This window comes from Tachyglossus aculeatus, chromosome 11 (genome assembly GCF_015852505.1).
Source record: "Tachyglossus aculeatus isolate mTacAcu1 chromosome 11, mTacAcu1.pri, whole genome shotgun sequence".
Taxonomy (NCBI): Eukaryota; Metazoa; Chordata; class Mammalia; order Monotremata; family Tachyglossidae; genus Tachyglossus; species Tachyglossus aculeatus.
Genome location: NC_052076.1, coordinates 17762435 through 17786531, shown reverse-complemented (window position 1 = coordinate 17786531; position 24097 = coordinate 17762435). Strand labels below are relative to the sequence as shown.

The 24097-nt window shown below is 58.0% G+C and overlaps 2 protein-coding genes across 3 annotated transcripts; both read right to left on the bottom strand.

The window, feature by feature from the left end:
- Window positions 1-247: 247 nt before the first annotated feature.
- On the bottom strand, window positions 248-3960 carry LOC119934382 (2',3'-cyclic nucleotide 3' phosphodiesterase). Of its 2 annotated transcripts, none has more exons than XM_038753856.1 (4): window positions 3917-3960; window positions 1496-2159; window positions 1183-1322; window positions 248-1084 (listed from the first exon to the last, which is right to left on the bottom strand). In XM_038753856.1, the coding sequence occupies exons 2-4, from the start codon at window positions 2103-2105 to the stop codon at window positions 635-637; spliced, it is 1200 nt and encodes a 399-aa protein (XP_038609784.1). In that variant the 5' UTR covers window positions 2106-2159; window positions 3917-3960; the 3' UTR covers window positions 248-634. The 2 variants fall into 2 exon arrangements, with proteins under 2 accessions (XP_038609784.1, XP_038609783.1); XM_038753855.1 differs by having other exon boundaries at window positions 3864-3946.
- Window positions 3961-5881: 1921 nt separating this feature from the next.
- On the bottom strand, window positions 5882-23512 carry ODAD4 (outer dynein arm docking complex subunit 4). The gene is made up of 12 exons (XM_038754095.1): window positions 23395-23512; window positions 21367-21498; window positions 21025-21178; window positions 17701-17762; window positions 13706-13868; window positions 12516-12740; window positions 11695-11902; window positions 10969-11055; window positions 10333-10529; window positions 9289-9389; window positions 7538-7628; window positions 5882-6248 (listed from the first exon to the last, which is right to left on the bottom strand). Exons 1-12 carry the CDS (start codon window positions 23506-23508, stop codon window positions 5965-5967), a joined length of 1818 nt encoding a protein of 605 aa, XP_038610023.1. The 5' UTR covers window positions 23509-23512; the 3' UTR covers window positions 5882-5964.
- Window positions 23513-24097: the final 585 nt, after the last annotated feature.

Below are 24097 nucleotides of genomic sequence, written 5' to 3'. Positions count from 1 at the left end.
TATAGGCTTCGGCCCCGCAGGCCTCAGAGTCCCATGCACCCCGGACCCCTGTGCCCAGAGGTGGGAGCCTCCGGAGCAAGGGGGTCGTTCAGACGTTCCTGTCTCATCTCCCCTGCAGCTGTGCCACACCTTTGAGTCCGTGGCCCGGTGGAGGATGGACAGGGGTCTCCCTAGCCCTCTCCCCCGGTTCCCTGGGCCATCTCCCTCCCCCTTGTCCCCCTTTCCGCATCCAGCACACGAGTCGCGGCTCTGGTTACTAGTTTATTGCATGAATGGGCTGGCCTGGCCGGGCAAGCCCCCAGTCGGGTAGGATTAGTGGGTCCGGGTTAGGGGCCAGAGGGGCCGTGCCCTTCTCCCCGGGCCCCGACCAGTGGGTCTCTGACTGCTGGTGAAGGATGGCAGGAGGGGCCGGGCCCCACTCTGATTAAGGCTGCCGGGTGGCACCAATCGGTAGTATCTGAGTGCTTACTGTGTGCAGAGCACTGTGGTAAGTGCTTAGTACACGGGCGGAGGGGCCCGGGTGCGTTAGCACCGGGTCGGCGGGTGGGGTTAGAGTTGGGGTGACGTTATTGTCGGGGGGTGGGCAGGGAAAGATGTTCAGTTGGGTTAACGGGGGTGGGCGAGGGGGCGGCCCTCAGAGGAGGGTGCAGGAGCGGAAAGCCCCACCCTTGCGGGGGCCCTGTGTGGGCACGGCCTGCCCCCGGCCGTAGTAGCCCGTGAAGATAGCGCGCACCTCCATCTTCTTGGCCAGGCGCAGCAGCCAGCGCCCGTTGCCGTAGGCGACCAGGCGGCCGCGGCCCAGCTCCCCCACCTCCTCGGCCGGGGGCCCCCCCTTCTCCTGCCGCACCAGCTCCAGCAGGTCGATGCCCGTCTGCACCGGCTCCACGCCGCCCGCACACCCCAGCGTGACGTGGGCGCGGCAGCCCCGGGGCAGCGCCTCGGCCGGCGTGAGCCTGTCCACGTCGGCGGGCCAGAGCGGCAGCTCCCGGTCGCTCAGCTCCACGCGGGCCCCCGCGGTGCGCGGCGTGACGAACAGGGCCGAGACGGTCAGCGAGAAGGCCTTGGCGTAGGCCTGCTTCACCACCTGGCGGGAGGAGGAGAGCGTGGAGCGGTAGGTTGCGTTGCCCACGGCACCTCCCCCGTCCCGCGGCGAGCCCGCCGCCGCCGCCGCCCCCGACTCACGTCCTGCTGCGCGTACTCGTCGGCCCCCGCGGCCCGGCCGTAGTCGCAGAACTTGGTGGTGCAGTGCAGGACGCCCGGGGGGCGTTTGACGAAATAAGCGGCCAGGTCCACCTTGTCCTTGGGCTCGTCGCCGGAAACGACTGTGGAAGGGGAGCGGGGGGCTGACTTCTCCGCGCCGGGAGAGGTGAATCCCCCACTCCCTCCGAAGAGCCCTCCCTCCTCTGGCCTCGGTCAAGGGGACTCCACGGGGTGTGGGAAACCGAGGCCGGGGACTCCGTGCCACCCCCTGCCCGCCGCGCCCACCCCCACGCACAGTGGCGCAGCTCCTTGCGGAAGGCCTTGTGGACGCTGAGCTCATCCAGGAAGGCCTGGCCGGCCTTGCGCAGGCTCTCGGAGCTCCTCTTGCTGAGGAACCAGCCGAAGTAGAGCGGCAGCCAGTCCCGCTCCAGCGCCGGCTTCAGCTTGCGCAGCTCTTCCACGGGCAGGGCCCACTGGGTCTTCTCGCGGAGCTGGTTGCAGTCCAGGCGCCAGGCCGTGCGCGGCTCGGCCAGCACCACCTGGTACTGGTACCGGTCGGCCACGTCGAACAGCTGCTCCAGCCGCTCGCGCTCGTGGTGCGTGTCGTCGAGCACGAGCACGGCCACGCCTCGCCGGCAGTAGCCCGCCAGCTCCTCGTCCAGGCGGCGGTACTCCTCGGGGAAGGCCCCGCGGGCCCCCGGCGTGATCTTGTAGGTGTCGGCGGACACCAGGCGGGCGCCGTCCCCGTAGCGCTCCAGGATGGCCCGGCCCAGGCTGGACTTGCCGCTGCCCGGCAGCCCCCGCAGCACGATGAGGGTCTTGGACTCGCGCAGCACGGACGCCGTCTCCTCGTCCTGCAGGAACGGGAACTGGAACTCCGCCTGAGGGCCCGACGCCGATGCCATCTTGCGGAACAGCTTGGGCAGGAAGGCCTGGCCCCTCCGGGAGAAGCCTCTGCTCTGCGGACGGGGGAGGGCCGGTCAGACCCCCGTCTTTGGGGGGGTCCCCCTGCCCGACACCGCTTGGGGGTCGCGACGGGGGCCGGTAGGGTCACCCTCCCGCGGCCTGTTGGCTGCCTGTCTGGTGTGTAGCCCGATGGCCGGATGGCCGGGCAAGGTGGGAGCTGACTGGCGCTTCTCCCCGCTGCTAGGTGCCACCCCCGGCACCCCAGAGGAGGGGTGGGCTACCGTCTCTGAAGCAGGAAGATGTGGCAGAGGAAATGGTACTTCCGCACACATACGCACCCCCCCACACCCACGTGTTTCCTGATGGAGAGAGGCAGCAGGTGGTGGTGGTGGCCTTGTGGGGTTTGGCCTGGAGGCCTCAACTCCGGTCTCCTCCGCCCTCCCCTCTTCCGGGAAGTCAGCCTGGGTTGAGAATCCCTGTCCACGTCCCAAGCTCGAGCCAAAGGTGGGGGAAGGAGAGAAAGGGGGCAGGGGGTGTCTAGGGATCGACCTCTGCCCGTGTAACGGGCAGCTAAGAGGCCGGTGCCCCCCATCTAACCCTCGCTCGTTCGGCCTCCCCTTCCCGGGGCGAGGGTCACACCTGTGCCACCCCCTACCAGCGCGAGGGTCACCCCCTACCAGCGCGAGGGTCACACCTGTGCCACCCCCTACCAGCACGGGGGTCACACCTGTGCCACCCCCCTACCCGGGCAGGGGTCACACCTGTGCCACCCCCCTACCCGGGCGGGGGTCACACCTGTGCCACCCCCCTACCCGGGCGGGGGTCACACCTGTGCCACCCCCCTACCCGGGCGGGGGTCACACCTGTGCCACCCCCCTACCCGGGCGGGGGGTCACACCTGTGCCACCCCCCTCCCAGGACGAGGGTCACATCTGTGCCACCCCCCTCCCAAGGCGGGGGTCACACCTGTGCCACCCCCCTACCCGGGCGGGGGTCACACCTGTGCCACCCCCCTACCCGGGCGGGGGTCACACCTGTGCCACCCCCCTACCCGGGCGGGGGTCACACCTGTGCCACCCCCCTACCCGGGCGGGGGTCACACCTGTGCCACCCCCCTCCCAGGACGAGGGTCACATCTGTGCCACCCCCCTCCCAGGGCGAGGGTCACATCTGTGCCACCCCCTCCCAGGGCGAGGGTCACATCTGTGCCACCCCCTACCAGGGCGGGGGTCACATCTGTGCCACCCCCTACCAGGACGAGGGTCACATCTGTGCCACCCCCTACCAGGGCGGGGGTCACATCTGTGCCACCCCCTACCAGGGCGGGGGTCACATCTGTGCCACCCCCTACCAGCGCGAGGGTCACATCTGTGCCACCCCCTACCAGGGCGAGGGTCACATCTGTGCCATCCTTACGGCCAACCGGGTCCAGAGTGAGGATGGGGGTCCTTGGCCCACCGGGCTTTCTCTGCCCCAGGGGCCAGCTGGCCTGGGTGGGGCTAAAAGGCCATTGAATCCTCAACAACGGGACAATGGTGGCGGAGGGGGAGAAGATAATGCCCGCTTGTGTGGGCGGGGGCAGGGGGACAATGGTGCCACAGAGGGCCCGGCCCACAATCGGCCCATTCACCGCCGACCCGACCCCCCCCCCCCCCAAAGCGGCGGTCTGTGCCCACCGCCCCGAGAGGGTGGTCTCGGGGCGGTGGGCACGGCCGGGCTGCGGGGGAGGATGCCCCTGGCTCTCCCTGCCCACTCACCATGGTGAGGAAGGAGAGAGGAGGCGCCGCCGCCGGACGACGGACTCACTCACCGGGAAGAGCGACGTGCACCCACCGCCGCCGGACCCCGAAGGGAAGGCGACCCCTCGCTTGGGCCGCTTTATATAGTCCCGGGGAGGGGGCGGGGCCGCGCGCCAACACGATCGGACCGCTCCCGTCCAATCGGGACGCGGGGGCGGCGCATGCGCCCCACGCCCCTGCCAACGGCACGCGCGGGGGGGCGGGGCCGGCGCATGCGCCCCACGCCCCTACCAGAGGCACGCGCAGGGGGGCGGGGCAGGCGCATGCGCCCCGCGCCCCCACCAACGGCACGCGCAGGGGGGCGGGGCAGGCGCATGCGCCCCACGCCCCTGCCAACGGCACGCGCGGGGGGCGGATCCGGCGCATGCGCCCCACGCCCCTACAAGAGGCACGCGCAGGGGGGCTGGGAAGGCGCATGCGCCCCACGCCCCTACCAACGGCACGCACAGGGGGGCGGGGCAGGCGCATGCGCCCCACGCCCCTGCCAGCGGCACGCGCGGAGGGGCGGGGCCGGCGCGTGCGCCCCGCGCCTACACCCAAAGCACGTGCGGGGGGCGGGGCCGGCGCATGCGCGGGGGGGCGGGGCCTGGCGCTGGACAGCTCTGTCTCAAAATAAGAACAACAATAATAACAATGTTGGTATTTGTTAAGCGCTCACTATGTGCAAAGCACTGTTCTAAGCGCTGGGGGAGGTTACAAGGTGATCAGGTTGTCCCACGGGGGGCTCACAGCCTTAACCCCCATTTTCCAGATGAGGGAACTGAGGCCCAGAGAAGTGAAGTGGCGGCAAATGCCAAAATGATGGCATTTATTATAATAATGATGCATTCATTCAGTCGTATTTATTGAGTGCTTACTGTGTGCGGAGCACTGGACTAAGCGCTTGGGAGGTCCAAGTTGGCAACATAGAGAGGCGGTCCCTACCCAACAGTGGGCTCACAGGCTAGAAGGGGGATGGCGTTTATTAAGCGCTTGCTATGTGCAAAGCACTGTTCTAAGCGCTGGGGAGGTTACAAGGTGATCAGTTGTCCCACAAGGGGGCGCACAGTCTTCATCCCCATTTTACAGATGAGGAACTGAGGCACAGAGCCCTTCCCCACAGCACCTGTATATATGTATATATGTTTGCACACATTTATTACTCTATTTATCTTACTTGTACATATCTATTCTATTTATTTTATTTTGTTAGTATTTGGTTTTGTTCTCTGTCTCCCCCTTCTAGACTGTGAGCCCGCTGTTAGGTAGGGACTGTCTCTATGTGTTGCCGACTTGTACTTCCCAAGCGCTTAGTACAGTGCTCTGCACACAGTAAGCGCTCAATAAATACGATTGACTGATTGTTATTAAGCGCTTACTCTGTGCAAAGCCCTGTTCTAAGCGCTGGCTCCACTCCAGTACCTTAGTACATATGCCTGGCACATAGTAAGTGCTTAACAAATACCACTATTATTATTATGGCAGCCTGAGGCCTGGAGCGGGTTCCCGCGGGGTCCCACGTTCATTCATTCATTGTCGTATTTATTGAGCGCTTACTGTGTGCGGAGCACTGGACTAAGCGCTTGGGAAGGACAAGTTGGCAACATAGAGAGACGGTCCCTACCCAACAACGGGCTCACAGTCTAGAATGGATTCTTGTATCCTATTGCCACAAGGGTCCCACTCCTCCGGCCTAGAAAAAAGGGCTCCAAACCGACAGGGTCTCCGCTACCTTTGGCGGCCTCTTCATCCTTCCTTCTCCCCACTTGGCCGGGAGCAGCTGAGGCTCCCAATGGGCCTCTGGGGAGAAAGCGCAGGACTTTTGGCCTCATTTTCCCCCGGCACCCTGGTGTGGCGTGGGCCCGAGCCTCCGGGCGAGGAACTGGGACTGGGACCGGCGGTCTCCATCAAGCACTGGCCGTCGCCCGCTTTCTGGGGCAGCCATGGAAGCGTGAGACTTGGGAGGGGGCCGCATGGAAACAAAGAAGAAAAAGAAAACACGCTGCCCAGCGCCAAGGTGAGACCGTGTATATTTATTTGCGGGAGGCCGCGGGCTGGCCCCGCGCTGCTACCCCCAGCCTCATTCAGCCAAATCACCGTCCCTCGATGGCACGGCGTCCCCGTCCTTGGATGGCGCGGACTCCCCCTCTACTCCACCGTCCCCCAAAGGTGCAGTCTCCCCCTCTTCTCCTCCTTCGGCCTGCTCAGGGGCCCCGGTGTCCTCTGCCCCACTCTCTGCCTCTTCAGCTGCTCCTCCTCCTCCGTCCTTCCCCGGCTTGGCCCCCTCCTGCTCCCTCTGCGGCCCCTGCCCTCCCTCGCCGTCAGCCAGCCTGGGTTTGTCTGCGGTGCTGCTCGATTCCCCCTCTGGAAAACCAAAGGGGATCCAGGGAGGGGAGAGTTGGCACCGGGAGCCCGGGAGGATCAAGCGCTCGGGCTCTGCTCCCGGGGACGCGGGCCCAAGCGCGTTCCCGGGTGGACGGGGGCGGGTGTATTCGTGGGCGCTGAGGGACATGTGGACGTGGGTTCGTGCGTGTTAGCGCGTGCTGATGAGTGTGTGTTTTCGGGCACATGGCTGTCAGGAAGATTTTGTCTCTGCCCCTTGTCTCTCAGGTTCCCCGTTGTATCGTTCATTCATTCAGTCGTATTTATTGAGCGCTCACTGTGTGCAGAGCACTGGACTGAGCGCTTGGGAAGTCCAAGTTGGCAACATATAGAGACAGTCCCTACCCAACAATCAATCGTATTTATTGAGCGCTTACAGTGGGCAGAGCACTGGACTGAGCGCTTGGGAAGTCCAAGTTGGCAACATATAGAGACAGTCCCTACCCAACAATCAATCAATCGTATTTATTGAGCACTTACTGTGGGCAGAGCACTGGACTGAGTGCTTGGGAAGTCCAAGTTGGCAACATATAGAGACAGTCCCTACCCAACAATCAATCGTATTTATTGAGCGCTTACTGTGGGCAGAGCACTGGACTGAGCGCTTGGGAAGTCCAAGTTGGCAACATATAGAGACAGTCCCTACCCAACAATCAATCAATCAATCGTATTTATTGAGCGCTTACTGTGGGCAGAGCACTGGACTGAGCGCTTGGGAAGTCCAAGTTGGCAACATATAGAGACAGTCCCTACCCAACAATCAATCAATCGTATTTATTGAGCGCTTACTGTGGGCAGAGCACTGGACTGAGCGCTTGGGAAGTACAAGTTGGCAACATCATCATCATCATCAATCGTATTTATTGAGCGCTTACTGTGTGCAGAGCACTGGACTGAGCGCTTGGGAAGGACAAGTTGGCAACATCATCATCAATCGTATTTATTGAGCACTTACTATGTGCAGGGCACTGTACTAAGCGCTTGGGAAGTACAAATTGGCAACGTATAGAGACGGTCCCTACCCAACAGTGGGCTCACAGTCTAGAAGACTATACTTAGACTACACTTACGCTCTCCAAGTGCTTAGTACAGTGCTTTGCACACAGGGAGTGCTCAATAAATACCTCTGCCTGATTGACTCAGGGAGATGCTTGCCTGCGGCCCGAGTGACGGGGCTCTTGGGGCTAGGGAGCGGATCGGGCTCCCTCCCTCACATCCGCTGCAGCCCAGCAGGGAGAAAAGGCAGGACCGGGGGCAAGGGTGGCACCTACCTTTGACGAAGCCTCTCTTGTACTTGGCCATGTCGCCAAAACCCGCAGCCCGCAGCTCCTCCATGATGCCCCTGTTGGTTTCGTCCAGGGCCTGGGGAAGGCAGGGTCCACTGAGGCAGAGGTGATCCCCTGGCCCTGCCACTTCCCAAGCCTGTCCCTAATCAAGCCTTCTTTTCCCACCTCCCTCTCCCTTCCGCATCACCTATAATAATGATGGTATTTGCTAAGCGCTTACTATGTGCAAAACCGCGTTCTAAGCGCTGCAAGGCGATCAGTTTGCCCCATGGGGGGCTCACAGTTTTAATCCCCGTTTTACCGATGAGGGAACTGAGGCCCAGAGAAGTGACTTGCCCAAAGTCACGCGGCTGACAGTTGGCGGAGCCGGGATTTGAAGGCATGACCTCTGACTCCAAAGCCCGGGCTCTTTCCACTGAGCCACGCTGCTTCCCCAATGCACTTAGATAATAATAATGATGATAATGGCATTTGTCATCGTCATCATCATCATCAATCGTATTTATTGAGCGCTTACTATGTGCAGAGCACTGTACTAAGCGCTTGGGAAGTACAAATTGGCAACATATAGAGACAGTCCCTACCCAACAGTGGGCTCTTATTAAGTGCTTCCTATGTGCAAAGCACTGTTCTAAGCTCTGGGGAGGTTACAAGGTGATCAGGTTGTCCCACGGGGGGCTCACAGTCTTAACCCCCATTTTCCAGATGAGGGAACTGAGGCACGGAGAAGTTAAGTGACTCGCCCAAGGTCACACAGCTGACAATTGGCGGAGCCGGGATTTGAACCTGTGACCTCTGACTCCAAAGCCCGGGCTCTTTCCACTGAGCCACGCTGCTTCCCCAATGCACTTAGATAATAATAATGATAATAATAATGGCATTTATTAGGCACTTACTATGTGCAAAGCACTGTTCTAAGCGCTGGGGAGGTTACAAGGTGATCAGTTTGTCCCACGGGGGGCTCACAGTCTTAACCCCCATTTTCCAGATGAGGGAACTGAGGTACGGAGAAGTTAAGTGACTCGCCCAAGGTCACACAGCTGACAATTGGCGGAGCCGGGATTTGAACCCGTGACCTCTGACTCCAAAGCCCGGGCTCTTTCCACCGAGCCACGCTGCTTCTCTGTGCTTGGCCCATAGTAAGCGCTTAAAAAATGCTACTATTGTGGCTCAGTGGAAAGAGCCCGGGCTTTGGAGTCAGAGGTCATCGGTTCAAATCCCGGCTCTGCCACTTGTCAGCTGTGTGACTCTGGGCAAGTCGCTTCCCTTCTCTGGGCCTCAGTTCCCTCATCTGTAAAAATGGGGATTAAGACTGTGAGCCCCCCGTGGGATAACCTGATCGCCTTGTAACCTCCCCAGCGCTTAGAACAGTGCTTTGCACATAGTAAGCGCTTAATAAATGCCATTACTATTATTATTATTATTAATCAGCACCCTTTAAGCACTTGATAGTCACCCCACCCTCATATACATCTCCGGTAATGTATTTATCTAATGTCTGTCACCCCCTCTAGACTGCAAGTTCTTTGTGGGCAAGGAATGTGTCTACCAACTGTGCTATATCGTACTCTCCCAAGCGCTTAGTACAGTGCTGTGCACACAGAAAGCACTGACTCGTACCACTGATGGATTGCTGGACTCCCACTCTGTTGTTACACACGAGTGGAGCCCTGGGGCCAGCTCCCTCTCACCCTCTCTCCTTCCCCCCTCCCCAAACATCTCCAGGGGCCACGCACGCTGATGATGGCCTTCTGCGCCGTGCAGTTGTGCACCAATTTTGCCCACTCCAGAGCCTTCTCAAAGTTGGTAACGGCGGCCTCGAAGTCCTTCAGCTTCACTGTGAGGGGAGAGAAAAAGGACGCGCTACAAGTGAGAGGGGCCAGGAGAAAGTCACTGTCCGGACCCCGCTGGCTACACCGCAAAGGGGAGAGTGCGGACCCCGGAAAGCCCCGCGAGGCCAAATCTGCAATATGAAGCCGGTTCCTCCCCCGACTTTCACGTGGCCTCCCTGAGCGGGACATGCTGGAAGCCCAGACCACAAAGGCAGGGCGGGCGACACTGTGGGCTGGACTACAGTGGCCACCTTGTACTCAGATCTGGAGAGCTTAGCTTAGAACAGTGCTTTGCACGTAGTAAGCGCTCAATAAATGCCATCGTTATTATTATAGTAAGCACTGAATAAATGCCATTATGATGATTATTGAAGGCTCACCTCCTCCAAGAGGCCTTCCCAGACTAAGCCCCCTTTTCCTCAGCACCCCCTCCCTTCCACATCACCACAACTCACTTCCTTTGCTCTTCCCACCATTCCGCGCCCCACAATCAATCAATCGTATTTGCTGAGCGTATTTGCAGAGCACTGTACTAAGCGCTTGGGAAGTCCAAGTTGGCAACATATATAGTCCCTACCCGACAGTGGGCTCATCTCTACATCTATAATTCTATTTATTTATATTGATGCCTAGTTACTTGCATCGATGTCTGCCCGCCCCCGCCAGACTGTGAGCCTGTTGTGAGCAGGGACTGTCTCTCTTTGTTGCTGTATTGTACTTTCCAAGCGCTTAGTACAGTGCCCTGCACACAGTAAGCGCTCAATAAATACGACTGAATGAATGAATGAATGAATGAGAGGGTAGAAAGCGCCCCGGGGGTCCATGCAGCCCAACCAGTGTGGGGAGCACAGGCTCGGAGGGCACTACCCCAATCTCCGGCCTGCACCGGGGACCGAGTAAGCCAGTCGGTGCCAGGCTCGGGAGGCGGGAGGGAGGCCTTGCCCCTACCTTGGGCCTGGGCCACCAGGATGTTGGCGTTGAGCTGCCACTCGACATCCCCCTCTTCTTCGGCGGCCTGCAGGGACCGTGCCCCGTAGGCCTGGGCCTCCGCTGCTCTACCCAGCTCCAGGTAGCAGCGGCCGATCTCGTGGAAAAGCCACGTCTTCTCCAGGCTCATCCGGGCCAGCGGGATCTTCTCTTCCCACCTGGAGAGCAGAGGGGGGTACCTCTGGCTTCCCTTCACGTCCCCCCCCCCACAGTGTCTGCCCAGGGGACACACAGGGAGCTGAGACAAGGCCTCGGAAAGATCCTGAAATCGGAGCATCCTCAAGGAAGGGGGCTGGCGGAGCGCTCTATATGTTGCCAACACACTTCCCAAGAGCTTAGTACAGTGCTCTGCACACAGTAAGCGCTCAATAAATGCGATTGATCGATTGAGGGCACATCTAAGTCTGCCCTCGCCTCCTCATAGAGCCGCCCCCACCCATCCCACCCGGAGTCCAGGTGACCGCCTTTAACGGTTCCACGATGAAAGGTACCGGTGTGGCTCATAGGCACGTGCGTCCTGTCCTCCCTCCAGACTGGCAACCCCCCAAGGGCAGGAGAGTTGGGCCCCGCTCGGGGCTGGCGTGGAGGGGCACTCACGTGGCGATGGCTTGCTGGAATTTCCCAAGCTTTGCGTACACGCGGCCAATGTTGTCCAGGGCGCGGGACTCGGAGTCAGGAAGGTTGCTGAGGGACAGTGGAGAGTCGGGGGAGACTCATCACAGTCCCCTGCTGCTCCAGGCTTCCCCTGATTAAGGGCTCGGGGCTACCCTGCCCCAACTGTCCAGGGAATGTCGCAATCAATCAATCAATCAATCGTATTTATTGAGCGCTTACTGTGTGCAGAGCACTGTACTAAGCGCTTGGGAAGTACAAGCAGCGTTCAAGACAGTGGAGGGTTAGGGGGGCGGTGGGGGTGGGTGGGGGGCAAGCGGCGGCTCCTTCCTTCCTTCCTCCCCTTCCAACGGCAGGCAGATAAGCAGGCAGCCCCCACGTCCCCCGCAGAGCTCAAGCGCGTTCAGTAGATAGGACACGCCGCCCTCCCCACGCTGGGATGAGGGGCTCGATCCACAAGACATCTCCGCCGGGTGGGATGAGGGACTAGACTGGCCGCCCCCGCCGCAGGGAGGAAGTAGACTGGACACCCCTGCCACCTTGGAGATAAGGGGCTAGGCTGGCAGCCCCCCTCCCGCGGAGATGAGGGGCGAGACTGGTCCCTCATGGGGATGAAAGGCTTTACTGGCCGCTCCCTCTAGGCCAGGGGTTGGGCCCCGTCCCTCCCCGCCCCAACTGTCCGCACATTGCCCCCCACCCCCGGGCCCTCACCACTGCCTGGCGATGTCCAGTTCCCTCCGGTAGCTCTGCAGGGCGGCCCCCATCTGGCCCAGCTCCATCTGCGCGTTCCCGATGCAGCTGTGCAGGTTGCCCACCACCTCCTCCTTGTTGGGCACCTCTTCCTGTTTCCACCCCTGCACCTTCTTCAGCACCTTCTCTGCCTTCCGGTAGCTGCCCTCGGCGCAGCCGCTCATTAACACTGGGGGTAAAATGGGCAGCCTTGGTGGGAGCCAAAAGACACCGCCCTTCCCGCCGGGGCCTACCAGGCGAACGGAGGAGAAGGGGTTCGCTGACACGCACCCACGTGCGGACACGCAGCTGGGCACTGAGACGCGGGGAGAAGACGGGGCCTGCCAGGCTAATGGGAGACTCCCACCAAGCCAGGAACAACAGTGTGAGGGGAAATCCAGTGGTCAGAGTAACCGGAGCCGGACGGGGTAAGGCGGGCAGGCTTCTTGGAGATGTGTGATGGAGGGTAAGGATTCATTCATTCATTCAATCGTATTTATCGAGCGCTTACTGGGTGCAGAGCACTGGAAGTACAAGCTGGCGACATAGACGGTCCCTACCCATCAGGCTAGAAGGATGAGGTCTGGGGAAGAGGAGGTGGGCGGAGGGAGGGAGCCAGCTTGTACTTCCCAAGCGCCTAGTAAGCGCTCAATAAATATGATTGATTGATTGATTGAGAGTGGGGTGAGAGATGGGGCCAGCTCAATGGGGACGAGGAAGCCAGGGGACTGGAGCGGGGCTCGGGGGGAGGGTCAAGCCAGCAGAGGCAGCGGCCCGGGCTGCTCGCGGCCTCTTCCACCTACGCATGTCGATGTCCTCGAGGCTCTTGAGGATGTACCTGGCCAGGTCGGCCGGGTGCTGTGAGCGGTCCCGCATCCACTTGCGCCGCAGCAGCTTCCGTTCCCTCTCCCGGGCGTAGATGGGTTTTTGCTGCCGCCAGAAGTTGGTACGCATGTCCAGGTACTTGAGGCCGCTGGTGACGAGGTACTCCACCGTGGTGCCCTCCTTCATGGGGCTCTTCATCAGTTCTGCAAGGCGGGCAAGCTAGCGGGAGCGGGGGCTCCCGGGGGGAAGGGAAGGGCTCGGGGGCCGGCAGGAGGGAACCGGCCCGAGTCTGGCCTCAGGTGGAGAGCTCGTCCCCCGAGAGCCAGGCCGGGGCCGTGGGAGGGGATGGGGGCACAGGCCTACTAGCCAGCCCCGTGGCAGAGCACGGGGGGCCCGGCCCAACCGGCTGAACCTCATCTGGGGGTCTGGATGCCCGGCGGGCAGCAGAGCCTAGTGGAAAGGCTCCCGCCTGGGAGTCAGGAGACCTGGGATCTAATCCCAGCCCCTCTCCACTTGCCCGCGATGTGACCTTGGGCAAGGCACTTCACATCTCTAGGCCTCAGTTTCCCCACCTGTTCTCCCTCTCCCTTAGACAGTGAGCCTCGTGTGGGGCAGGGAGTGTGCCTGACCATCTGCCCCAGTGCTGGGCACAGTGCTCGACCCATAGTAAGCATTTAAGAAAAGGCCCAATTTTGATGATGGTGATGTCACTGGGGGGAACCCCGAAGGCCTGGCCTATTTCTCCCGAGGCGGGCAGGGGCATGGGCAGGGCATACAACTCTGGGGCTGCAGCTTGGCAGTGAGCCCCAGAACCCTGTGGACCAGAAGGAGCGCGTAGGGGGTCCCCCATTTCCCCGTCTCGGTTCCTCGGCCGAGAAGAGCCCAGTTGGAGAGCCTGGAGCTATCAGCGGGGCACACAGGGTGGCCCGAGAGGTGATGAAGCTCACTGTGGTGGGCAGAAAGGTTGCCCCCCGTGTGACAGGAGGGCGAGCCAGGCTCAGGGACGTACCCAAGGCCGCACAGCAGCCACGTGCTGGGGGAAGACCCCCGCTCTCCTGCTCACTGGAAGCCCGGGGCTGTGCCCGTGAGGCTAGGCAGGGTGGGGGTTCAGGAGTGGTGGTTGGTGCGGGCGGGCGAGGGGGAGATGCCTCGTGCCCTCGGGGCCCACCTTTGTCCTGGCGGAGTTTCTCCAGGAACTCCTTGTCCACGTACAGCTCCCCCAGCAGCTGGCGCGTGGCCTTCTGGCTCTTTTGGGAATCCTTGCCCCTCCGTTGCTCCTCGGGAACCGGGCGGAAGGGCCTCACGAGGGGTTTCTGCTGGGCCATCTTACTCTGGCAGGGCAGAGGGAGAGTGGTGCGGCGGTGGGTCGTGGCCGGGGCAGTCCTGGAGCCGGATCTGACCCTCCCGGTCCCCGCCACCTCGCCTACGCTATTTCCTAGCCAGCGGGGAAGGGAAGCGGGAAGGAAAGGAAGCTCGGTGGAAAGAGCCCGGGCTTTGGAGTTAGAGGTCATGGGTTCAAGTCCCGGCTCTGCCAACTGTCAGCTGTGTGACTTCGGGCAAGTCGCTTCACTTCTCTGGGCCTCAGTGACCTCATCTGGAAAATGGGGATTAAAACCGTGAGCCCCCCCCGTGGGACAACCTGATCACCATGTAACCTCCCCAGCGCTTAGAACAGTGCTTTGCACGTAGTAAGCGCATAACAAATACCATCATCATTATTATTATTATTAAGGAGGTGGCCTCAGACTGCAGCCGGACACCACCTCCCCTTTGGGCCGCTGGCCTCCGGAAGGTTGGGCTGGCGAGCCCCCAGTGGGACAACCTGATCACCTTGTAACCTCCCCAGCGCTTAGAACAGTGCTTTGCACATAGTAAGCGCTTAATAAATGCCATCATTATTATTATTATTATTATAGGCCAGGCCACCACCAGGGCCAGGGCCCGCTACCAAGGTTCCCTGGGGATCCCTCCCGGCGGCTGACGTTCGGTCCAGGGGTTCCTTGGCTGAGATAATAATAATAATAATAATAATGGTATAATAATAATCTCGCCGTCGACCCCCGGCCCACGTGCCCCACTGGCCTGGAATGCCCTCCCTCCACACATCCGCCAAACTAGCTCTCTTCCTCCCTTCAAAGCCCTACTGAGAGCTCACCTCCTCCAGGAGGCCTTCCCACACTGAGCCCTCTCCCTCCTCTCCCCCCCAACCCCCACCCCCGGCCTTACCTCCTTCCCCTCCCCACAGCACCTGTATATATGTCTGTACAAATTTATTACTCTATTTATTTTACTTGTACATATTTACTATTCTGTTTGTTTTGTTAATATGTTTTGTTTTGTTGTCTGTCTCCCCCTTTTAGACCGTGAGCCCATTGTTGGGTAGGGACCGTCTCCAATCCCAGCTCCGCCACTTGTCAGCTGGGTGACCTTGGGCAAGTCACTTCACTTCTCTGGGCCTCATCTGTCAAATGGGGCTGTTGGGTAGGGACCGTCTCTATATGTTGCCAACTTGTACTTCCCAAGAGCTCAGTACAGTGCTCTTCCCACAGTAAGTGCTCAATAAATACTTTTGAATGAATGAATGAATGGTATTTATTAAGTGCTTACTCTGTGCAAAGCACTGTTCTAAGCTCTGGGGTTGTTACAAGGTGATCATGTTGTCCCACGGGGGGCTCACGGTCTTCATCCATTCATTCAATCGTATTTATTCATTCATTCATTCAATCGTATTTATTGAGCACTTACTGTGTGCAGAGCACTGTACTAAGCACTTGGGAAGTACAAGTTGGCAGCATATAGAGACGGTCCCTACTCAACAGCCCCATTTGACAGATGAGGCCCAGAGAAGTGAAGTGACTTGCCCAAGGTCACCCAGCTGACAAGTGGCGGAGCCGGGATTGGAACCCATGACCTCTGACTCCAAAGCCCGGGCTCTTTCCACTGAGCCACGCTGCTTCTAATTATAGGTCACTCAGGCCCAGAGAAGTGAAGTGACTTGCCCAAAGTCACACAGCTGAGAAGCGGCGGAGCCGGGATTTGAACCCATGACCTCTGACTCCAAAGCCCGGGCTCTTTCCACTGAGCCACGCTGCTTCTAATTATAGGTCACTCAGGCCCAGAGAAGTGAAGTGACTTGCCCAAAGTCACCCAGCTGAGAAGCGGCGGAGCCGGGATTTGAACCCATGACCTCTGACTCCAAAGCCCGGGCTCTTTCCACCGAGCCACGCTGCTTCTCTGTGAGCCCCCCCCGCCCGTGGGACAACGTGATCACCTTGTAACCTCCACAGTCTTAATCCCCATTTTACAGATGAGGTAACTGAGGCTCAGAGAAGTAACTTGCCCAAGGTCACACAGCAGACATGTGGCGGAGCCAGGATTCGAACACATGACCGCTGACTCCAAAGCCGCATATAGAGATGGTCCCTACCCACCAGTGGGCTCACAGTCTAGAAAGCACTGTTCTAACCGCTGGGGTAGATACAAGGTAATCAAGTTGCCCCACGGGGGGCTCCAAGACCATTTTATTCATTCATTAGATGAGGTAACTGAGGCCCAGAGAAGTTAAATGACTTGCCCAAAGTCACACAGGCGGAGCCAGGATTTGAACCCATGACCTCTGACTCCAAAGCCCGGGCTCTTTCCACGGAGCCACGCTGCTTCTAATTCTAGGTCACTGAGGCACAGAGAAGTGAAGTGACTTGCCCAAAGTCACACAGCTAATCAGTGGAGGAGCCGGGATTTGAACCCATGACCTCTGACTCCAAAGCCCGCGCTCTTTCCACTGAGCCACACTGCTTCTCTAACTTGTTTGGTTTTGTTCTCTGTCTCCCCCTTTTAGACATATTTATTACTCCATTTATTTATTTATTTTACTTGTACCTATCTATTCTATTTATTTTATTCTGTTAGTATATTTGGTTTTGTTCTCTGTCTCCCCCTTTTAGACTGTGAGCCCACTGTTGGGCAGGGACTGTCTCTATATGTTGCCAATTTGTACTTCCCAAGCGCTTAGTACAGTGCTCTGCACACAGTAAGCGCTCAATAAATACGATTGTTGTTGTTGTGAGCCCACTGTTGGGTAGGGATTGTCGCTATCTGTTGCTGAATTGTACTTTCCAAGTGCTTGGTACAGTGCTCTGCACACAGTAAGCGCTCAGTAATAATAATAATAATAATAATAATAATAATAATAATAATAATGGCATTTGTTAAGCGCTTACTATGCACGAAGCACTGTTCTAAGAGCTGGGGGGATACAAGGTGATCAGGTTGCCCCACGTGGAGCTCCTGGTCTTATTCCCCATTTTACAGATGAGGTAACTGAGGCTCAGAGAAGTTAAGTGACTTGCCCAAGGTCACACAGCAGACATTCATTCATTCATTCAATCGTATTTATTGAGCGCTTACTGTGTGCAGAGCGCTGTACTAAGCGCCTGGGAAGTCCAAGTTGGCAACGTATAGAGACGGTCCCAGACACGTGGCAGAGCCGGGATTAGAACCCCTGACCTCTGACTCCCAAGCCCGCGCCAATTATTAGCTGTATGACTTTGGGCAAGTTCCCTTCACTTCTCTGCGCCTCAGTGCCCTCATCTGGAAAATGGGGATGAAGACTGTGAGCCCGCCGGGGGACAACCTGATCAGCTTGTAACCTCCCCCAGCTCTTAGAGAAGTGCTTTGCACATAGTAAGCGCTTAATAAATGCCATCATTATTAGTACAGTGCTCTGCACATAGTAAGCGCTCAATAAATACGATTGATTGATTGATTGATTGATTGATTATTATATCCACTGAGCCATGATACCATTGAGTGAATGAATGAATTTTTAGACTGTGAGCCCACTATTGGGTAGGGACTGTCTCTCTATGTTGCCAATTTGTACTTCCCAAGCGCTTAGAACAGTGCTCTGCACCTAGTAAGCGCTCAATAAATACGATTGATGATGATGATGAGTGAATGAATGAATGAATGAATGAATGAATGAATGAAAAGCAGGTTGTGGCTGGGAAAACCCCCCAAAATCCCATGAGCTGCAGCCCCCCGGCCCGGGACAGGCCACAGCTCAGCCTGGGCAGCGATTCTTCTCCGAGCCGGGCCCAACCATAGCCCACGGGGGGCCGGGGAAGGTGGGGGAGAGGGAGGTGCCCCCGGCAGCGCCCTTACCTCCGCCTGCTTGCTCAGGAAGTAGATGTCTCCCTTGTTCTCCAGTTGGATGGAGGACGGGCCTGGGGGTGGGAGCGGGGTGGGGGAGAGTCAAGGAGCGGGCTCGGCTAACGAGTGGCAGTCAGCTTAGCTCCCCGCCACCCACCGCCGGTGCCACTGGTGCCACCCCACCTTGCTTTGGATCCTGAAAGCGGGCTCAGCTCCGGGCCCGGGGGCAAAGAGGCAAGCAAGACCAACTGGGCAGCTCCCAGGAGGCCAAGTCTGTGGTGGCGGCGGCCAGGTGACAAGCCGGGACTTCCTAACCCACTTCCACCCTGTCTGCCCGCCAGAACATGTATATATGTTTGTACATATTTATTACTCTATTTATTTGTACATATCTATTCTATTTATTTTATTTTGTTAGCATGCTTGGTTTTGTTCTCTGTCTCCCCCTTTTAGACTGTGAGCCCACTGTTGGGTAGGGACCGTCTCTCTATGTTGCCAATTTGTACTTCCCAAGCGCTTAGTACAGTGCTCTGCACATAGTAAGCGCTCAATAAATACGATTGATGATGATGATGATGATGATGATGATGATGATGATGATGATGATAAGGCCCTGCTGAGAGCTCACCTCCTCCAGGAGGCCTTCCCAGACTGAGCCCCTTCTTTCCTCTCCCCCTCGTCCCCCTCTCCATCCCCCCGTCTTACCTCCTTCCCTTCCCCACAGCACCTGTATATATGTATATATAGTTGTACATATTTATTACTCTATTTATTTATTTATTTTACTTGTACATTTCTATCCTACTTATTTTATTTTGTTGGTATGTTTGGTTCTGTTCTCTGTCTCCCCCGTTTAGACTGTGAGCCTACTGTTGGGTAGGGACCGTCTCTCTATGTTGCCAATTTGTACTTCCCAAGCGCTTAGTACAGTGCTCTGCACATAGTAAGCGCTCAATAAATACGATTGATGATGATGATGATGATAAAGCTGGACCGACCCTGCTCCCCAGGGCAGGCTGCAGCTGCAGGGGTGGGCAGGGCGGAGTTTGGGCCTCAGAGACCAGGGCAGGCAGGGTGAACTCGGGGCCGCAGCTTGGACTGTGGATGAGGACCTATATAGGGGGCACTCAAATAATAATAACAATAATAATGGTATTTGTTAAGCACTTACTTTGTTCCAGGCACTGTTCCAAGCACCGCGGTGGATACAAGCAAATCGAGTTGGACGCGGTCCCTGTCCCGTGCGGGGCTCACAGTCTCCGTCTCCATTTTACCGATGAGGTGACCGAGGCACGGTGAAGTGAAGTGACTTGCCCACAGTCACACAGCAGGTAAGCGGCAGAGCCGGGATTAGAACTCACATGAGCACGGCGTTTAGTACAATGCTCTGCACACAGTAAGCGCTCAATAAATACGATTGAGGATGATGATGATGAGTAACCCATCACCCCGTTGCTCCCAAGTCTCTCTCCCCAACCCATGCACGGAGACCTCAGATATTCTCAGCTCTTGTCCGGTCTCACCACCCCCGTTACATCGGCGTGATCTGGTGGGGGCTGGGGAGATCATCATCAATCGTATTTATTGAGCGCTTACTATGTGCAGAGCACTGTACTAAGCGCTTGGGAAGTACAAATCAGCAACATATAGAGACAGTCCCTACCCAACAGTGGGCTCACAGTCTAAAAGGGGGAGACAGAGAACAAAACCAAACATACTAACAAAATAAAATAAATAGAATAGATATGTACAAATAAATTAAATAAATAAATAAATAGAGTAAAAAAATATGTACAGACATATATACATATATACAGGTGCTGTGGGGAAGGGAAGGAGGTAAGATGGGGGGATGGAGAGGGGGATGAGGGGGAGAGGAAGGAAGGGGCTCAGTGTGGGAAGGCCTCCTGGAGGAGGTGAGCTCTCAGCAGGGCCTTGAAGGGAGGAAGAGAGCTAGCTTGGCGGATGGGCAGAGGGAGGGCATTCCAGGCCCGGGGAATGAGGGAGATCCCACGGGGACCGGGTCTCGGGACCTTTTGGGGCGTGGGGTGGAGAGCAAACTGCCGGGGACCGCTCCCTACTTCTCTCCACCTGTTTCCCTCCTCCTGGGAAGGGACAAAGGGAAGAGGAGACCCTGAGGGGAGCGATCCCTACAGTGGGCCGTAGGGCTGGCAGCTGGAGGAAATGTGGACTGAGGTGCATCCTTCCCCTCAGATACTGAATTCCTAACGCCAAAGCTGTCCACAGTCTCAGAAGCAGCGTGGCTCAGTGGGAAGAGCCCGGGCTTTGGAGTCAGAGGTCAAGGGTTCAAATCCCGGCTCTGCCGCTTGTCAGCTGTGTGACTTCGGGCAAGTGGGCAATAAGTACTATCTATTTTATTTTGTTAATATGTTTGGTTTTGTTCTCTGTCTCCCCCTTTTAGACTGTGAGCCCACTGTTGGGTAGGGACTGTCTCTGTATGTTGCCAGTTTGTACTCCCCAAGCGCTTAGTACAGTGCTCTGCACATAGTAAGCGCTCAATAAATACGATGGATGACGATGATGCTGTCCCTGGACCTCCCCACCCCACCATCTCTGGGCATGCTCCCTCTGCCTTCCTCCCCCCGCTCTCTCTGGACCTTTTAGACTGTGAGCCCACTGTTGGGTAGGGACTGTCTCTATATGTTGCCAATTTGTACTTCCCAAGCGCTTAGTACAGTGCTCTGCACATGGTAAGCGCTCAATAAATACGATTGATGATGATGATGATGACGATGAAGTCGCTTAACTTCTCTGTGTCTGTTACCTCATCTGTAAAACGGGGGTTAAGACTGTCAGCCCCCCGTGGGACAACCTGATCACCTTGTAACCTCCCCAGCGCTTACAGCAGTGCTTTGCACATAGTAAGCGCTTAATAAATGCCATTATTATTATTATTATTATCATTTCGCTTCCTCTCTCCCTCCCTTTCTTGCTGCCCACGGGGAAGGGCAGAGGGAATCTGCCTCACTCCCCACTCCCATAGGGGTGCCCCTCCTGTTTCCCCCTGCAGTAGGGAATGGAGCTCCAGTGGGTGGAAATGGGACCCGAGTGTCCCGGCTCCTAGGTCTACCGGGCAGCCCCTGGGCTGTCTCCCACGCACCAAGCTGGGCCCTGAGGGGTGGGACTGGGGAGAGGCTGGGCCACTGTTGAACCGTGCTCTCCCAAGGCACAATCCACTGCCGGTCAATCACCACGGGCCAGTCATCCAGGCTGGACTGGTGGCTGGCCCTCGGGTTAACCCACTCCCGGCTCGGGCCCCGTCCAGTGACCGGCCCGAGCCCGGCCTCCTCCCTGGGGCTGGGCCGGCTCACTTACTTCCCACGGAGTTGTTGATGGCCTCCTGGGCCTTCTGGATGCCAACCTTGAACTCCCGCATCTCTGGGCGCAGCGTGAGGCCACGGTGGTAGAAGACCAGGGCAAACTCAAAGTCCCCCATAGTGTACAGGGTCTCTGCCTTCTGGAAGAGCCCCTGGAGGGAGGAAAGAAGGGACGAGCAAGAGAAGGAGGGAGAGAGTGTTGGAGGGAGAGTTAGGGCAGGGCCCGGGGAGCAGTGAGGAACTGGGGGTGCCCACCCCCAGCCACCTGGGGATGGTGGTGGGGGAGAGCGAGGGGACGGTCCATCGTGGGCACCCGCGGGAGTCGTCGGGGGGAACGCACTTTCCAGAAGGTCTTGTCGTTCTGGAGAGAGGCTTCTGCATCTTTGAGTGAGTTCTCCACGTCGCCCAGCTTCAGGTAGCACTGCGAGCGAGCCACCAGGCAGTTCCGGTCACCCGTCTGAAGGAGCAGCGCCTGGTGGAGCAGGGGAGGGGCCCGGTCAGCTCAGTCATCCTCATCAATCGTATTTATTGAGCGCTTACTATGTGCAGAGCACTGTACTAAGCGCTTGGGAAGTACAAATTGGCAACATATAGAGACAGTCCCTACCCAACAGTGGGCTCACAGTCTAAAAAATAATAATTGTTAGGGTACTTTAATAATGGCATTTATTAAGCGCTTACTATCTGCAAAGCACTGTTCTAAGCGCTGGGGAGGTTACAAGGTGATCAGGTTGCCCCACGTGGGACTCACGGTCTTCATCCCCATTTTCCAGATGAGGTAACTGAGGCACAGAGAAGTGAAGTGACTTGCCCAAAGTCACACAGCTGACAATTGAGGGAGACAGGATTTGAACCCCTGACCTCTGACTCCAAAGCCCGAGCTCTTTCCACTGAGCCACGCTGCAGTCCTGGGCTGGTGGGCCACGGGGGTGGGCCCCAACCTTCTCTCTGCTAGCCACCTTCCGGGGGCACAGTCCAACCTTGGCCCCGTCTCTCTCCAGTCCCACGGGCCCAGCTTGGGGCGTGGGAGGCCGAACAGAGCCATCTCTCCCATTCGGCCAGCAGGCCCTAGATGTTAAGGATGGAGTCTCCTCTTCCCTATGCCTTTTCTGTGGCCCTAGATGTTAAGGATGGAGTCTCCTCTTCCCTTTGCCATTTCTGTGGCCCTAGATGTTAAGGATGGAGTCTCCTCTTCCCTTTGCCTTTTCTGTGGCCCTGGATGTTAGGGATGGTGACTCCTCTTTGCCTTTTCTCAGGAGGAGTGAGAGAAGTGGTCTTTCACCCCTATCTGGCTGACAGCCCCCCACCCCATCAGAGATGATGTCTCCCCTTCCCTCTCCCCTTCCCCGGGGGGAGCAAGAAAGGGAGGGAGAGGGGGAGAGAGAGAGGAAGGGAGAGAGAGATTGCTCCTCTCAGGGTCTCCTCTTCCCTTTGTCCCTTCCCAGGAGTTGTGAAACAGGAAGCCTTTCTCCCCTAGCTGGCTGACAGCCCCTGGACGTCAGGGATGGTGTCTTCTCTTCCCTCTTCCCCTTCCCAGGGAAGATGGGGTGGGGGAAGAGAGAGAGGAGGAGAGAGGGAGGGGGGAGAGAAGGGGAGAGAGAGGGATGGGGGAGAGAGGGGGAGATGGGGAGAGAGAGGGAGGGGGAAGAGAGGGAGGGGGGGAGAGAGGAAGAGAGGGAATGAGGGGGAGAGAGGTTGGGGGAGATGGGAGAGGGGGAGAGAGTGAATGAGTCCCTAGGGAAGCAGCGTGGCTCAGTGGAAAGAGCACGGGCTTGGGAGTCAGAGGTCAGGGGTTCAAATCCCGGCCCCTCCGCTTGTCAGCTGTGTGACTTTGGGTAAGTCACAACTCTTCTGTGCCTCGCTTCCCTCATCTGTAAAATGGGAATTAAGATTGTGAGCCCCACATGGGACTCCTTCCCTTCCCCACAGCACCTGTATATATGTTTGTACATATTTATTACTCTATTTATTTTACTTGTACCTACCTATTCTATTTGTTTTATTTTGTTAGTATGTTTGGTTTTGTTCTCCGTCTCCCCCTTCCAGACTGTGAGCCCACTGTTGGGTAGGGACTGTCTCTAGATGTTGCCAGCTTGTACTTCCCAAGCGCTTAGTCCAGTGCTCTGCCCACAGTAAGCGCTCAATAAATACGATTGATTGATTGATTGATTGATGGGACAACCTGATCACCTTGCATCCGCCCCAGTGGTTAGAACAGTGCTTTGCGCGTAGTAAGCGCTTAACAAATGCCAAAAAATAAATCCATCCCCATCCAGCCTGCGGATCCTGGTGGCCCGGGACTTGGCCACTTGTCCCGCCCTGCTTCAGATTGCCGGGGGCCGGGGGCCGGGGGCCGGGGCGGACTCACATTGCTGAAGCTCTGGATGGCCTTGGGGTAGTTCCCGCACAGGTACAGACGCTCGCCTTCCGCCACGTAGGACGGGAAGGTGCTGCGCAGCTCGCTCGACTCCAGGTCCGACATGACGGACGGAGGGAGGGAGGGAGGGACGGACCGAGGGACCGATGGACCGATGGACCGACGGCCCCGGACCGGAGCGGGGGAAGAAGGGAACTGGGCCTGTTTGGGTGGTTTGAGCCCGGTCTCCTGGCAACCAGAGAGCGCAGTGCGTCCCTTCCGGTGCTGCCCCTCCTCATCTCCCTCGCCTCCTCTCCTCCCTACTCGCCCCCTCCCCTCCCAGTCTCCTTTGCAGGCTCCCCCTCCCATCCCCTCACTGTGGGGGTTCCCCAAGGTTCAGTGCTTGGTCCCCTTCTGTTCTCGATCTACACACACTCCCTTGGTGACCTCATTCGCTCCCACGGCTTCAACTATCATCTCTACGCTGATGACACCCAGATCTCCATCTCTGCCCCGGCTCTCTCCCCCTCCCTCCAGGCTCGCATCTCCTCCTGCCTTCAGGACATCTCCATCTGGATGTCTGCCCGCCACCTAGAGCTCAACATGTCCAAGACTGAACTCCTTGTCTTCCCTCCCAAACCCTGCCCTCTCCCTGACTTTCCCATCACTGTGGACGGCACTACCATCCTTCCCGTCTCACAGGCCCGCAACCTTG